The following is a 17,426-nucleotide window of genomic DNA, read 5'->3' on the forward strand; positions in this document are numbered from 1 at the left end:
CACACATATATATTTTTTCATTTTCTGTCTCAGTATATTCTCATTTAGCTAACAGGCCTGAATTCTTTACCTTCGGCTTTGAAGGGAAGATTTTGCCTACAGGGCAAAAAGACAAAGAACACAGTTTGTTTCATTTCATGTTCTTTCAACACAGTCTCACTCTCTACTCGTCAAATGTCTGACGCATGGTCAAGTGATCTGGCGTCACTTTTTTGACGCACTGGGTATACCTTTGGCGTTATTTTTCAACGTGCAGGTTAGTCCAATAGACTTCTATAGAACTCAGCAGCGTTTAAATTTGACGTCTTGGTTCAGCACACCGCAACTACACTGAATAAATAAAAATAAATAATAGGCTACAAAAAAATATATATATGACAGAGATCGTTTTTATCTGGCCCTCCAACTTGTTTTTGAGGTTTAAATATTCTCGCAATCTGATATTAAAGTGATCTCTGTGCCAAAGCTTAGCGCGTTCATCAGTGGTGAGTTTAACAACACTCAACTGCAGGTAAAACAGCACTCAGCGGTGAGTTTGACCAAAGCAACGCTCAACTGCAGGGAAAACGGCATAAAAAGGTGAGTTTAACAACGCTCCAAGGCGCGTGCAAGTAAGCAGTTTAACCGTTTTCTTACACACCATTCTCGCTTATCGCTTATTCATAGTTCATCATCTCTATGAAATCACGTTCAAGAAGTCTCATTCAGCACACATCGCGATACTTGCCATCAGTTTCCATGTGCCACAGGGTCGGTGAGTAGATATAATTACGCTCTTTTAATGCCTGTTATAAAATGTATTCTGTCTTTATTAATCAGATTAGCGCCATATTGTTTACTCGCTGTATTATATCAGTCATCCGCGGCTGTCTTTGAGTTTCATTGCGTTTAACTAAATGAACACACCTGCTAACTAGTGTGATTAAACCCTGTCGGTCACGTGACGTGCCATAGACTTTCAATATATTCATTTCATGTCAAAGATGTAAATTTGTAGTAAAATCATGGTAACCACGGCATGTACAATAGCAACAAATTAAATTTGAAGTTAAAACCCAGGAACGGGACATTTACCATGTTTTTACCTCAGTAACTGTAGTTCTACTATGGTATATTAATAATCAATACAACAATAACATATTCATCAAACTAACTATGGTTGTACAACTGTAATTGTCGTTTGATGTGCTTTTATATTACAGATATCACACATTTACTGTACCATGCTTTTGATACATTTTTATGTAAATCCAAAAAAAGTAAATAAATGAAAGGACACATTTTTCCCTTCCTGCAGTTCATTCATATCAGTTTATATTTTAAATATTTTGCTCACAAAACATTATTAAAATTCTGTTTATAATTCTATTTTATTCTACCCCTCCCCCTTTCTTATTTTTATTATTATGTATTTTTTTTTTAGTTGAAAAGATGTAAAGGAAGCAGTCATCCCTGTGGTGTTTGTGGAGAGGTTTTCCTTCAGAAATGGAGAAGACTGAAAGCTGCGGAGGCAGACATTTGCAGCAGTAAGTCTGTGTTGGTTTTACCTTTTTATCAAACTGCTGTTATAAATTGCACAGCATTTGTTGTTTCTTAAACTTTTGCACTGTCCAAATACCCACACTTGCCATCTTTGCACTTGACCAATCGATTATTTATTTGACGTATTTCCTATGTTTAGGCCAAGTGTTCGAGTGAGCATGGTGACCACAAGTGTGTGTCTAACTTTTCATCACCTGATGACAGTGGTTCCCAATCCTGATCCTGGAGAACCCCAGCACTGCACGGTTTTGGCGTCTCTCTTATCTGACAAACACACTTTTGAGGTCTTGGAGTCTTCACTGATGAGCTGATGAGTTGAATCAGGTGTGTTTGATCAGGGAGACATCTTAAATGTGCAGTGTTGGGCTTCTCCAGGACCAGGATTGGGAGCCACTGCCTTACGGGACACACTTAAGTGTTTACAGAGATTTTTTTTTTTTTTTTTTTGATTATTATTCAACTTTGCATTTTAAAAGAAATTCTAATTCTCTTTTCATTAGTCCCTATTACAGAGGACAATTTAATTTTTGGGGCTTCTAATTAAGTGAAAAAAAAGCAGTTGCAAATGATGTACAAAATAAATATACTTTTCTGTACACCAAGAAAACATGCAACACTTTGTTTTACTACCAAATTATTCTCAGTATCTAATTATTATTATTATTATTATTATTAATAATATTTCACATACATTGGAAAGGTTTCCGTGAGCAGATCAATTACACTACTGATAACATTCCTTTAAGCATGTAATATATTTTTTTATAATTCATATGAATATAGCTTGCTATTATTGACTAGCTTTTAATAATAGATGCATTTAATATATAATTATACAGCATCTTTACAGAGGCTGGTTTTATGGTCTAAAAGTAGCATGTAATAATATTTCCTTCCTTTCTGTCTTTCAGGATTGTTCGCAGATAATGATGTTCTTCTCGATCATGCACAAGGACTCACCTCTTTAACTCTTTATCTTCCCAACACACACAGAAATGCTCCCTTTATCAGTGTTTAGACTTTGCAGTGCAGTTTTGTTTTAGTTTTAAGCTTATAATGAATACATTGTGACCTTCCAGCAACCCATATATTGTATACAGAACCAGTGATCAAAACAATGGTTAAAAATAGTATTTTTATATTGATAAAGCATTGTGTTCTCTTTTTCAAGCTTCATACAGTAAACTTTACTTCTGGTGCTTTTATCATAAAAAAACAAACATCAGTTCTCATCAGGAGTTTTCGTAAAGGACGTATTCATGCACAGCCATCCCCTAGTTCCAGTCATGAAGTGAATGATGTTATTGTCAGTTTTATTTCTGCATTTTTATGTAGCAGGTGTTTGTTTTCCTGAACGTTATCTTTCTTCCATTGTTCGGACAATCAGTGTTTATTTGATGCTGTGCTGATGGAGGTTTATAGATGATCTTGCACACTTGACATGCATGTCTTCATGGTCTTTATTTTCTGAGTTTGAAACAGTGTGTTGTATCACTTTTTGGTCAAATAAATTCTTCAGTGTTCTCTGAAAGACTATCTGTATTTACTTTTTTTTTAAATAAAAGTATTTGCAAAGAATTTTTATTCTTCATAGTGGCAAAAACAACTTATTGACAGAGGATGCAGTGCAGTTATATGGGCAATTTGTCTTTGAATCAGTTTTTCTAACTCTGTTTTTATTGCTAGAGTTCAATTGGTAAAGAATGGCAAATCACAGAAAAACAAAAGTGAATAATTTTTATAGATTTAAAACAAAACATAACATGCAATTTAAATGTTACAAGCTAATCATTTGATTAGAAAATGCACCTGTCTTTGAAAAAAAAAAAAAGATTTAATGAGAGGAATCGGTTCGATAGAACTGCGAATGCTGGCCATGTGCTCATCAATATTGCCCAATTTTTGTCAAGCTGAAAACAATAATTAGCGCATTTGCATTATTGTTGGAGGAAGGTGTAGACGTTAATAAAACACAATCTAATAGGTAGCAAATGTTATTGATTGTTAACCAATCTATCCCTTCAGCCGAAAAACGAAAGTCATCGGTCATAAATGGATAAGGAAGCGTGACGCCGCTGCTCAGCTTTGATATCATTGGCTGTCAATGTCCCTTGTCATCGCAGGGTTGTCTGTGGTTGGACTATCCTTTAACCCATACTAAACAGCGCATCGTGTTACAAAAGAACGTTTTGCTACTATTATCACATTAGTAATATATTAAGTCAACAATTAAGGGTTGCTATGTTGAGGAAAATTACCTCTTTAGCGAGATCCTAACCCTAACCCTAATCATAACTTCGATGAACTACAAAAAACAGCCCCTAGTTTCGCCTTTCCATATATAGAACGACGGAGGCTTGTGGGTAATGTAGTTTAAATCGTTTTATTGACGAAATGAAATAAATAATATATTGAATGGAAAACTGGATATATGAATAGTTTCATTGTGTAAACCTCTATGATATAATTGAAAGACAGAGTGAAATTTGGTATTTTAGAGGGAGCAATATTTAAAATGGCTTTATGAAACATTTCCATTTATTTCTGAAAACTGTGCCCGACATTATTTTATCAGCATAGCATAAGTAAAAATTCTTCTGGTTTTCTCTTTGATTCATTAATTGGACTCTGATTTACAGCCATTTCAAATGTACAGTTTTTGGCTCTTCCGGGGGGTGCTACTGGGCCCCTGGGGGTAGAAGGGCAGTAAAACCTACATGTATGTATTCTCCTCATAATGGACAACAAACTGAGCTGAGTCACATTTATATCTGACAGTTTTCATAGACTAACCTTTTCTTATTCTTATGTCATGAGCAGTAAAGCTTTTGACAGGACATGGTGAGGCCATCTGATGAAACATGGCAAAATTAGAAAGAAATGATTTAATAATAAAAATTATAGATTATTTATTTTATTTTTGAAGTTAACAGTAATAAATATAATGGATAAACCTGCAACAACATGCCATTATCTATTCCCCACTGTTAAGCAGTAATCAAGGACAATTTATACACATTGTGATACTTCACTATTCCACAAGGAATAATTCATGGAGTACTCAGAATACTATATATATTAACTAATTAGCAACAATCAGTGTAAAAATGTCCTCCTCATCCCCTTATCTGGGTCCTCAGATGCTGAACATCAGTAATGTGCGTGCTCTTGGATTTAATGCAGTAGAAGATCCATGTTGATCATTCCTGCTACATTCTCAGTTATCCCTCAAGTGTTTGTAACTATAAAGTAAATGGCTTTTCAAAATAATTCATCTAGTAAATCCCTTTATATAGATATATATATAGGCATATTTGTGATTAAATATATACAATAATAACTTTCTGGTGTATTGTTGTTCCAGATGTCATTAATGTTTAAGCAAAAAATAATCCTGGTAATTAATATGTAGTTTTTCAAGTGTAGAATAAACCCATAGTAGCCTACAGTATCTAGTAAAATTATGAATTTACCAAGAATTTTCAACACACAATATTCACCATATTAATTTTATTGAAGCATAGACTATGAAGTTGATAAAGTAGCTTCAAGACAAACACAATTCAAGGAAAATAATAAAGGATCAAAAATTCATTAATATCATAAATTAATCAGTTCACACAGATGAGTGATGAAATGTCCTTAAAAGTAAAAATAATCCATCCAGTCAACTGTGATACAGATCATGTGATACATATAAGACATGTGATACTGTTCCAGAAAATAATGATTCCCATCATCATATCTAAACTGGTTTCATCTCCCCATCGTGATCTTCTTCTCTCGTGTCTGGAAACTGTTTGTGGTTGATATCCAGCACTGATGTGGTGTAGCCTTTTCTCAGCCAGAGGATCTCTCAGTCCTAAGATCCCAGACCTGGTCAAAATGAAACAAACAATACAGATTAAGTTGTTTAATTGACAGAGAGCTCAGCTTATGTTCTGTGTGATTTTAGCAGGGTGAGCAACTATGACCCTTGTAGTACTGTACACTTACCATTCTTCAAGCTGTTTTGAGACCTTTTGAGAAGGTTTTTCTCTGAAGACAATTTACCACATCCTCTTCTTTCAGTCCTTTCAAGAGCATCACTTGGTCAAAACCCCCCATTTGGCTGATGAGATCATCTGTACAAATTAAAATACTGCAATAAAATTTTCATTCTGCAAGAATTAAGGCAAAGGACTTGCTCATGAGACACCCCTTAGCATGTGACAGAATTTTTTGCCTCTATAATTAATCTATTGTTGCAGTAAATGTGTCTTTTTTCCTCTCTAATCTATCTTCAAAGTTCCTGACTTCTCTCACAAATGTGTTTTAGTGTAAGGCCTGGCTTCAAACCAATCAACTATCAATCCACAATTTATAATACAACATTTATGAAACAATGAAATAATGTAAACCACTTACATAAAACTTGTATTCTTTTATTTAAGACAAACAGTTGGTGTTTTTTTTTTTTTTTTTACTTAAAGTTTTAAAATATTCCAGTCACACTTTGCCTACATGATTTAATTGTAATAGCTGTATATAGTTTTTTTTTTATTAAGAATAAAAACATAGAAAGAATAAATTACGGCTGAGATGAACAGTCCTGTGAGATAAAATCATAAAGTGCTGTAACACATAACACAGCATTGCACAGCATTGCTTCAACACACACATACCAGAGGACTTCTGTCTTTGTTTGGGCTCAAGATGGCCGTCTTCATTCCTCATGAGCAAATCATTTCCTTGGTCTTCCTTCTCTTCTGAAAAACAAGATAATCTTACTCTGTGTGCAATTAACATTGCTCATTAAACATATAATTAAGTTAATTTAAAATAAGATTCAGACCAGAGCATTTGATGAGTAAATGTTGATTCAAAAATATTTTAAACAAATGTACCTGGGAAGAGGTGATCATGGCAAGATTCGCTGAGACTCAGTAATAGCTCTTAGTTTTTAGGAAGGTTTGTGAGGGTTGGCTCTTAAAAGAGCTGTTGAGCTTGAACAGCATTATCTGCAAACAATCCTGTAAGACAGAAAGAAAGAAAAATATTACTACATTACATGCATCTTATACATTACTGTGCGTATGTGTGTGTGTAATTATACAGCTATATTCATATATATATTAAAAAAAAATATTACAAGCTAACAGGACTGTTATCAGTAGTGCGCAAGTCTTAATAATGCCAAAGCGCAGTGCCCTTAATGAACACTAAACCCACATTATCTCCAATACCGCTCCGGAGCTCTATACCAGGCTTAGTGTATCCCATCATGCATCAATTTTTGGAATAAATTGTGAGAACTTTTGTCGAGATCTCACAAGGGGTCACGGAAACCTTTACAATGTATGTAAAATATTAATAATAATAATAATAATAATAATAATTAGATATTGAAAATAATTTTTCAATTAATTTATTTTAAAATGCAAAGTTGAATGATCAAACTAAAAATCTCTGTAAACACTTAAGTGTGTCCCATAAGGCAGTGGCTCCCAATCCTGGTCCTGGAGAAGCCCAACACTGCACATTTAAGATGTCTCCCTGATCAAACACACCTGATTCAACTCATCAGCTCATCAGTGAAGACTCCAAGACCTCAAAAGTGTGTTTGTCAGATAAGAGAGACGCCAAAACCGTGCAGTGCTGGGGTTCTCCAGGATCAGGATTGGGAACCACTGTCATCAGGTGATGAAAAGTTAGACACACACTTGTGGTCACCATGCTCACTCGAACACTTGGCCTAAACATAGGAAATACGTCAAATAAATAATCGATTGGTCAAGTGCAAAGATGGTAAGTGTGGGTATTTGGACAGTGCAAAAGTTTAAGAAACAACAAATGCTGTGCAATTTATAACAGCAGTTTGATAAAAAGGTAAAACCAACACAGACTTACTGCTGCAAATGTCTGCCTCCGCAGCTTTCAGTCTTCTCCATTTCTGAAGGAAAACCTCTCCACAAACACCACAGGGATGACTGCTTCCTTTACATCTTTTCAACTAAAAAGAAAATACATAATAATAAAAATAAGAAAGGGGGAGGGGTAGAATAAAATAGAATTATAAACAGAATTTTAATAATGTTTTGTGAGCAAAATATTTAAAATATAAACTGATATGAATGAACTGCAGGAAGGGAAAAATGTTTCCTTTTATTTATTTACTTTTTTTGGATTTACATAAAAAGGTATCAAAAGCATGGTACAGTAAATGTGTGATATCTGTAATATAAAAGCACATCAAAAACGACAATTACAGTTGTACAACCATAGTTAGTTTGATGATTATTGTATTGTTGTATTGGTTATTAATATACCTTAGTAGAACTATAGTTACTGTGGCAAAAACATGGTAAATGTCCCGTTCCTGGGTTTTAACTTCAAATTTAATTTGTTGCTATTGTACGTGTCGTGGTTACCATGATTTTACTACAAATTTACATCTTTGACATGAAATGAATATATTGAAAGTTTATGGCACGTCACGTGACCGACAGGGTTTAATCACACTAGTTAGCAGGTGTGTTCATTTAGTTAAACGCAATGAAACTCAAAGACAGCCGCGGATGACTGATATAATACAGCGAGTAAACAATATGGCGCTAATCTGATTAATAAAGACAGAATACATTTTATAACAGGCATTAAAAGAGCGTAATTATATCTACTCACCGACCCTGTGGCACATGGAAACTGATGGCAAGTATCGCGATGTGTGCTGCTGAATGAGACTTCTTGAACGTGATTTCATAGAGATGATGAACTATGAATAAGCGATAAGCGAAATGGGTTGTAAGAAAACGGTTAAACTGCTTACTTGCACGCGCCTTGGAGCGTTGTTAAACTCACCTTTTATGTCGTTTTCCCTGCAGTTGAGCGTTGCTTTGGTCAAACTCACCGCTGAGTGCTGTTTTACCTGCAGTTGAGTGTTGTTAAACTCACCACTGATGAACGCGCTAAGCTTTGGCACAGAGATCACTTTGATATCAGATTGCGAGAATATTTAAACCCTTAAAAACAAGTTGGAGGGCCAGATAAAAACGATCTCTGTCATATATAATTTTTTTTGTAGCCTATTATTTATTTTTATTTATTCAGTGTAGTTGCGGTGTGCTGAACCAAGACGTCAAATTTAAACGCTGCTGAGTTCTATAGAAGTCTATCGGACTAACCTGCACGTTGAAAAATAACGCCAAAGGTATACCCAGTGCGTCAAAAAAGTGACGCCAGATCACTTGACCATGCGTCAGACATTTGACGAGTAGAGAGTGAGACTGTGTTGGTTCTTTTGTCTTTCTTTTTTTCTGAAATCTGTAACTGTTCTTTTAGTGGTCTAAAATTTAGGGTTATTAAAGAGATAACGATAATATAGTGCACTATGAAGTTAAATTAATCTCACTAATCATTTGTTTTCCCTTTGCTTGGCACAGAGTGTGTTTCGTATGATATTGGAGTTTCACCAAGAGGTCCACACCCAAAAGTTGAGCAGATCTAGCATCAAATCTTTTGTCAGTTCAACTTGACAGAATCAACGGTAGTTTCCTCTGTCCCACAGACATACTGAGACATACAAGGTAGCACTTCCCGCAAATATTATTGTTCTTCATCTTTTTTTCTTTTTTTTTCTTTTTTTTTAAACATAACTGTTGGTTAATGTAATTTTTTAGGGGGAAGTTTAGGGTTGTGTTAACTATGGTGTGTCTGTAATAAAATACAGCAAAAAAGTTATGTTTGATAATAAAAATGTGTTGATGCAAAGAGCTGATGTTTGCTGTTTGAAATGAGTCTCGCCCCACCTGAAATTTAGACGCGAGTGAGGGGAGGAGTGAAATAAAATGGACAGATCTGTATGGGGCGCCGTTTGTAAAGCTGCTCACGCTGAAAATAACAGCAACATTTTGTCACATTTAGCTTCAAACAATGTTTAAAAAACTGGTATGAATTTTTGACGGTCACTTGTTATCACATTTACAACAATATTTGTCAACTTAAAGATATTTTAAATAGTTAAATCTAAATATTAAATGTTAAATCTAAATATTAAATGTTACACCTAAATGTTAAATATTAATCTAAATGTTAAATCTAAATGTAAATGTTAAATCTAAATCTAAATGTTAAATCTGAATGGTAAACCTAAATGTAAATGTTAAATCTAAATGTTAAATCTAAATGTTAAATCTAAATCTAAATGTTAAATCTAAATGTTAAATCTAAATCTAAACATTAAATTTAAATCTAAATGTTAAATGTAAATGTTAAATCTAAATATAAATGTAAATGTTAAATCTAAATATAAATGTTAAATCTAAATGTTAAATCTAAATCTAAATATTACATGTAAATGTTGAATCTAAATCTAAATCTAAATGTTAAATCTAAATGTTAAATCTAAATCTAAATCTAAATGTTGAATCTAAATGTTTCGGGTGAAACTAAATATTTAACTAATATGCAAATTAAAAATGCCGACAACCGGAAGTGCCAAAATAAAAGCTCGAGGAGGTAAGTGTGTGTTTATAGCATCGTGTCAAATAAGAAACGAATAAAAACCATCTCATCCCAGGAAACTGACTCTTGGACATGGTTTATCGTAATAATAACTACCTAAAATAATAAACACGTTTGGAGAAACTGTATTTGAAGAGAAGATTAGTGTCATTTTAATGAAAAGTGCGGGACTTATGATGACCTGTAGCCATAATAGCCAGCCACAAGGGGTCTCACTTTGACTGAATGTTATGTCCTTCACACAGTCTGTGGTCCTCACTCATCATGCTCATCGTCGCGCTGTCATCACTCTCTGTCGTGTTCGCATGCTAAAAGCCTATATCACCTCCCGCCCCTGACCAGGTACGGTAACTGTTCACGTTACTGTCGTTCAAAATGTCCAACGAATCGGCGTTAGCCGAGAGCATCGGCAGAGCCGTCCTGGCGGCTATTCAAAATGTTTCAACAATGACAACAACCGCCTCGGGGCCACCACAGGCCACCTCAGTAAGTATGTTTTCCAAATCACGTAGCATTGGATTGTTGTTAAGGCTAACTTAACTAAACTAGCTAACGGTAGCCAGTAGAGATTTGCTACTAGCACCAAATGCACTTTATGTGTAGCACATTTGTTTCTGTAAACGTAAAACTCACACCGGTTAAGGTAAGTGACGCAGTGGGAGGAACTCATGAGTAAATGTGAGTTTAAGATTATGTGAAGATTTTCTGAGCTGCAAAGCATGATAAATTATATAATTTAGCGTTACTGCTAACGGAGGCTACTTGTCACCCCTCAGGCCCACAAATGACACTGTAAATTGTTGTTAAAATGGAAATCTGCCTCTGTCCTCAGTCAGACATCTCTCCTTGGCTAAACTTAACGTTACCTGCTGGCCTTTACTCACAAGATAAAACCGTTCTCTGCTTGGCTAGAGAGCGAGAAATGCTAATGGAGGACAGAGGCAGTCACAATGATAAAACATTTAATTTAATGTGAATAAGGTACCAGAATCAGAGTGCATACTGTAAAAAAAAAAACATAAAATGTATCTCTCTGTTTCCTTTGCCAATCTCAACCCTGCTTTGATTGCTGGGCATATAAGCATTAAAAGCAATTGAAATATAATGTTGCTAATATTTTGCTAATGTCTATTCAGGCTCCCACCACTTACAATTACACACCGGGGCCAGCCACACCCACCACCTCCACTGGGACATCATACCGCTCGGTATACTTGCATACTCATGTAACCTAGCTGGCTGTTTGTTGGTTTTTTTAATTTTTGATGTGTAATGTTTCAGCATTAGTTCCAATCATGATGGCATATTTTATACAACACCAGTATTTTTATTAAATAAATTGCTTATTGACAAAAAAAAAGGTTAATTAACCACCTGGTAATCGATCAATAGACATTTTACATTTTATTCATTTAGCTGACGCTTTTATCCAAAGCGACTTACAATTGCTATATATGTCAGAGGTCGCACGCCTCTGGAACAACTTGGGGTAAAGTGTCTTGCTCAGGGACACATTGGTGTCTCACAGTGGATTCAAACCCGGGTCTCCCACACCACAGATGTGTGTCTTATCCACTGCGCTAACACCACCCCTATAGAGACCCCATGATGGGGTCAGTTAACTGGTTTGCATCTACAGTTTGCATTCACAATTAACAAAAACTTATTGCTTATTGCACAAGTGTCTGTTTTCATTGATTTCAGGTTCCCTTTCCATCAGTTCATCAAAGGACTGCTACACACTCACGTTTTGGCAGGAAAAACAAAGCCTGCAAACACTATACAAGAGATGTTGTGTGCTTGCCTTTTTCGTCAGCATCAACATTCCGCATTCCAAGGGGAGACTCAAGAGCAAATTTAGCACGAGATGGCCTTATTGGGAAGATCTCCTTTACATCTGACTGGTCTGAAGCACAACTTAAAGAAGAAATGAGTGCCATTTTCAGAAGAACGTTTGCATTGTCTATGGGCCAGTCCTTCCCATTTGAGTATTTGAGTACAGTCAAGGGATGCAAAAGACTAATGAAACCAAACGTCTCAAGCAGTTTTCTGTGGGGTGGAAAAGAAGTTGCCTCGATTAGTTCAGCCTCTTGTCTCTATATAATGGCATTGATAAGCAAACCTTTACAGGTAAACAGTTTATATGACAGTACAGAGTTTCAGTTATGGGCAACATTCAATGTATTAGAAGTAAAAATATTTATGTTGCTTATTTTGCTTCTTTACATAAATAACATATACTTATTTTAGCTTAACTTAGTGTTAAATAGTTAACTACCTATGGCTTGATTTTTTTTTTCTCCTGGAGGAACCTGAGGAACTCTCCGATAGTGACCTTGAAAGTCCTGTGGGCTTGAGAAGGAGAGGTGGGTTTGAGAATTTGAAATGTTGTTTCGCAACAGGTTGTAGGCAGAGTCAACAGTTATTTTCTCACAGCAATGGGTTTATCATTCATTTATAAAAAAATGTATCTGTTCTAATTCTGTTCATCCCAAAATTCTGATAGGGGTAATTCATTAAAAATGTTAAGTACTTTGTTTCCAGTTACTGATATATATTTTCCCTTCTTTTGTCCATAACCTGTCATTTAGTTCATACAGTGTCACCTTCCACAAGTGAAAGTGAGCTCATCAGTCAAGGTAGTGAAAATGAAAGAATGCAAGAAAGTCCATCACATCAAAGAAGTAAGTTAACCTGTTATCTGTCACTCACGTTTTTGAAGATAGACATGAATGTGCATGATACAAACCTAAATTTTTATAATTCATGACTGAAAACATTTTGTAACATGATTTTGATGTGCCATTTACATGGTAATGCAATGTCTGATTTTAAAATGGGTTTTAAAGGATGAATTTTGAGATTTTATGTTTTCAAGTGATATATAACTTCTGATGATTTCTAAAATGTGATAGAGAAAAAGGCAACGAGGAAGTCTTTTTTTTAAACAAAGGTCAAAGCTCCTTTTGTAATGTAGATTTCTGAGGGTGCACTCTTGTCATAAATTCATCTATTACTTTTCCTACATAATTTTTAACAAAAAATATTGGTAAAATATATATTTGGGAGTCTTAGACCTTTCCAACGATATATAGTTTGTCAAGATTAGATTAGATTTGATTGTAATATAGTATAGTCAACGAAGGCGTCCCGTATACGGGACGGGGTGACATTTAACAGGTTAAAGCACTTTAAATTATATTTTCTATAGGCTGTATGGTAACTCGGTTCAAACCCCAGTCCAGCCCTGGTCCTTTCTGTGTGGAGTTTGCATTTTCTCCTGTATTTGTGTGGGTTTCCTGCACCATCAAAAACAGGCACATTTAGATTAATTATCCAGTCAGTGCCCTTGACCAAGGCACTGGCTCAGAATCTGGAGTTGGTTCATGGGTGCTGTGCTATGGTTGCCCTGCTCCTGGGATGGGTTAAATGCAGAGGACAAGTTTCACTGTACTAAATTGTATGTGTGATTAAAAAAAGTATTCCCTTGTCCTTGACAACTCAATAATTACTGCTTTATTACCTGCAAAAGTTGAGTTCACACTTTAGGATTGTAGCCCTGATTTTCCACTTGCCGAGAGCAATCAACGAACTTTTTAACCAAATGTAATGTGTGATTTCAGTTTTCCGGCTTGTGCTCAATCCGAAAAATTGTATAAAAAGTATATAATTTTTATTTTTTGTACTTCATAAAATGACCGATCGTTTCACTAGATTAGCCCCTAATCCTCAGATGGGATCATGCAGATCGAAGTTAAAGCACTTTAAAGACTTTTGAAACTGCATTTATCTGGACTTGAAAAACGATGGTAAAGAAAAATCCAGAAATGTTTTCCTCAAAAACTTAATTTCTCTTCCACTGAGGAAAAAAGACATTGATTTCTTGGATGGCATTGTGGTGAGTAAATTATTAGAAATTTTTCATTTTGAGGTGAACTAATCCTTTAAGACTTTGAAAGTCCTGTAGTGTGACCAAAGCTTAACAAAGGCCAAACTGACAGAATTTAACCACCAGTTATTTTATTTAATTTTTTTTGTCAGCCTCAAATGGATTTGGATTGGATGTCTTGATTCATCTACATACAAGTCATTATAAGAAGTGTAGACTGAGCTTAGTAGCACAATTCAGTCATTTCTACTGAAAGGAAAAGGCGACTCTCAAACCTTGCTCATCTCATTCAGTTTTGCTTAACCCTCGATCCTTAAAGGCTGCCTATTAAATTTATTTTAAAGGAAAAATATTAAAAATGAAATTAGGGTTAAGTTGCACTTTAAATGAAATGAGATTAACATCATTACAAAAATATTTCCCTTTTACCTCCTTTTCTTTATGCAGTGCTGAGTACAGTGCCTTCATCACAGAGGGAAAGTGAGGCCAGATGTCAGGAGACAGAGAGCAGCACTCAAGAGAGTGAAAGTCAGGGCCAGGCAGAGGACCTGAGACAAGTGTTTCCTTATAATGTGGCAGAATTTGTGTAATATATTGTTTGGGCTTCATAGAAATACAGCAGTGTAGATGTTAGTCCGTTTACATTATGAACCTCTGATAAAAGTCTCTCTCTCTTTCTCTCTCTCTCACACACACACACACTCACACTCTCTCTCTCTGGTTTCTGCTGAATTTTCTGCTGTCCCTATTTATCTCCATTTGCTCAGCCCTGTTTATCTGGAGGAAGATGAGGCTCTTGAAGAGGCAATTCAGCGTAGTCTGCTAGAAGAGTGGGATGTACCTGCTGTTAATACTTTAAAGTAAGAGTTACAAGTAATTTTATTACGGTAAATTACGTGTTTACACCAGTGTAAAAATCGCAAATAAAATCAAACAGTTATGTCATCGTGCACTGAAGGTAATAGTGAAGTAAACGCACAGATAATCAAAGGTCTGTTCATCTTTGTCATTTTTAATATAGGTCATCTGAAATGCTGAGCAAAGAAGAAATTGCAGGTCTTCTACAAGCTCACAGTGAGAGAGTTATTACATCGGGAACAAGACAGATCTATATCAGTCGAGCCAATGTTTGGACCACAGCCTTGCGTGTGTTTAAAAGACCCAGTTTTGCAGAAAGCTGTGACAAGCTCTATGTCACATTTACAAGCGATGAACATGATGCTGTGGAAGATGCTGCTGACCTTGGGGGTCCCAGACGAGAGTTTTTCCGTTTACTGGTGAAGGCTATCTTCCAGGACAGTGGAGCTTTTGAAGGTTTTATATATATATTTATTTTGTGGCTACCTGACCACAAATATTGGTTTGTAAATGCCAGAGAAAATGATACAGAATGTGCTGCTTAACTTATTTAATCTTTCAGGCACACCAAATGGATGCACACCAAGACTGAACATGCTCCACTTGCAAAATGGAGTGTATCGAACCATTGGCAAGATGATGTCAACAATAATAGTGCAAGGGGGTGAACCACCTGCATTCCTGTCCCCAAGTGTAGTGGACTACATTGTGTCTGGGGACATCCTTCAAGTTCACGTGTCACCTGATGATATAGGTGACCCTGATTTAAGGGAAAACCTCAATAAGGTAATTCTGATCTGAAGACTATTGTAGTAAGCCTTTGCTTTTTTTAAATATTCCACAGCAGTAGTTAATTTTATTTTGGTAGAATGCATTATCAAAATAATTTTGATTTCATATTACCAAATAAATAACTAAAAATTCAAACTTTTCTTGTCATAGGTAAGTAACTATTAAGTTAAATGCACAGTCTACATAGTAATTCTGTTAATGTTGGTTAAATGCAGTAATTTGAGAAAATAACATTTGATCTGTAATATTTAGGTTCAACATGCAACCTTGCAGGATGATTTGGAGAAAGCTGTCAGCTGCTGTGACTCATGGCGATATCAAGTAGAGGGGCTTCCAGTCGTAGTCACCATGGCCAACAGAGATCTGTTTGTGAAAAATGCAGTTCTATATCATACTGTTGTGCAACGGCAGAGCTGTCTTGATCAACTCATTGATGGCTTGTCTCACTATGGAGTAAGATTTACCTCACAGTTCTGTATCATCTTTGATTATCTTTATGGCCTTTCATTTATGGTGTTGAATTTCCCTCCAGGTTTTATCACTCCTGAGAGAGAACCCCAGCTTGCGTGTGCTGCTTAACATACCAGGAGAGGACAAAGGTCAAGAAGCTGATTTTGTAGCTGGTATTCTCAAACCAAGCTACTCCGTACTGGGGAGCAACAGAAGAGCTAAGGAGGAGTTGATAGTGGTCAAATTTAGGGAGTTTCTCCAATGTGTTGAAAGTAAGTACTGGTATGTATTTGTAATTCAGTATATTATACAAGGCAATCCAGGAAATTTACAGATTACTTTTATTCTTTACAACTCATGAAGCTGTGCCTGTCTAATGTTTATGTACCACAAACAAGAATAGTTATCTGATGCTTTTCAGAATAAAATTGCTTTTTCACCAAAATACCTATACAGTCCATAACAATCCATTAGTCACTCAATTATTCATTGATTCAGGCTTTCTTAAACCGGAGTATTTTCCAGTCTCCAAGTCAACAATGTTTTCCCTTTGATTGTAGATAAAGAGCTGAGAGACACGTATGGGGACAGGACTCTAACCAACGATGAGGAGGCATTCCTGAAGATTTTGAGCCCTGGTCACATCCTGGCATTTGCTACAGGTAGCAGCAAAGTCCCAGCCATTGGCTTTCATCCAGCTCCTAAATTAATGTTTATTCATGATGAAAAAAAACATCTTCCCATTGCACACACTTGTGCAAATGAGCTCCACCTTTTTGTAAACGCAAAAACAATGGCTGATGATGATGAATTTAACTACTGCTTCCTAGTAGCTCTAATGAATGGATCTTTATTCAGCACCATTTAAACAAACAGTTCAACTGTTAATTTGTGAAAGAACCCTTGCAGTGTAATACACCACTGTTTAGTGCAGGGCTCCACATGTTTGTTCATAGAGGACATAGTTTGTCCATGTTATAAAGCAATGGTTTCAATTGCAGTACATAAAAAAGCTGAAAAATAAATACTTTAGATTGTGTTTTTCCATCTTGCTCCACACTCTTTGCCTTGTTTTCTTACAAAAAACGTTTACCTCTGTGAGGACTATCTGACCCCTTCTTTATACTGTAAGATGTTGTACTGTATGATTGGAAGGATATGGAATCAGTCATCGCAGTAATAATAAATTACCAATGTAGTTACTTTAACCCTGTGATGTGTGTGTTTTTTTTTAACAATGATTGTTTATGAATTTAACTACCATAGTTTTTTTTTTTTTATATATATATACTGAATCAGTGGTGAAGGAATATAATATGTACATTTACTCTAGTAAGGTACTTCCGTAGAAATTTGAAGTACTTTTCACATTTAAATTTTGAATTCCCCTCCT

The 17,426-nt window shown here is 35.5% G+C and overlaps 2 protein-coding genes and 3 long non-coding RNA genes across 6 annotated transcripts in view; 3 read left to right on the forward strand and 2 right to left on the reverse strand.

Annotated features, from left to right (window-relative positions):
* Nucleotides 1-144: 144 nt before the first annotated feature.
* On the forward strand, nt 145-3,073 carry LOC127943107 (uncharacterized). Its single transcript, XR_008149548.1, has 3 exons — nt 145-754; nt 1,432-1,526; nt 2,454-3,073. It is a non-coding gene; the product is annotated as an uncharacterized LOC127943107 (long non-coding RNA).
* A 1,832-nt stretch (nt 3,074-4,905) lies between these two features.
* Nucleotides 4,906-6,418, reverse strand: LOC127943109 (uncharacterized). The gene is made up of 3 exons (XR_008149557.1): nt 6,207-6,418; nt 5,539-5,666; nt 4,906-5,418 (listed from the first exon to the last, which is right to left on the reverse strand). It is a non-coding gene; the product is annotated as an uncharacterized LOC127943109 (long non-coding RNA).
* A 41-nt stretch (nt 6,419-6,459) lies between these two features.
* Nucleotides 6,460-8,251, reverse strand: LOC127953574 (uncharacterized). Its single transcript, XR_008153309.1, has 3 exons — nt 8,206-8,251; nt 7,432-7,526; nt 6,460-6,554 (listed from the first exon to the last, which is right to left on the reverse strand). It is a non-coding gene; the product is annotated as an uncharacterized LOC127953574 (long non-coding RNA).
* Nucleotides 8,252-8,827: 576 nt separating this feature from the next.
* The window catches only part of LOC127953590 (nuclear GTPase SLIP-GC), a 34,431-nt gene continuing 25,832 nt past the window's right edge, over nt 8,828-17,426 (forward strand). For both annotated transcript variants that reach the window (XM_052552794.1, XM_052552813.1), the window contains exon 1: nt 8,828-9,107. The gene's annotated coding sequence lies outside the window, so the exon portion shown is untranslated. The remainder of the gene's footprint in view (nt 9,108-17,426) is intronic.
* Nucleotides 9,818-17,241, forward strand: LOC127953581 (uncharacterized). Its single transcript, XM_052552784.1, has 12 exons — nt 9,818-10,530; nt 11,181-11,252; nt 11,749-12,174; nt 12,353-12,410; nt 12,636-12,728; nt 14,381-14,519; nt 14,701-14,793; nt 14,955-15,247; nt 15,354-15,577; nt 15,836-16,036; nt 16,116-16,305; nt 16,594-17,241. Exons 1-12 carry the CDS (start codon nt 10,420-10,422, stop codon nt 16,899-16,901), a joined length of 2,208 nt encoding a protein of 735 aa, XP_052408744.1. The 5' UTR covers nt 9,818-10,419; the 3' UTR covers nt 16,902-17,241.

The sequence above is a fragment of the Carassius gibelio genome, chromosome A3 (genome assembly GCF_023724105.1).
Source record: "Carassius gibelio isolate Cgi1373 ecotype wild population from Czech Republic chromosome A3, carGib1.2-hapl.c, whole genome shotgun sequence".
NCBI lineage: Eukaryota > Metazoa > Chordata > Actinopteri > Cypriniformes > Cyprinidae > Carassius > Carassius gibelio.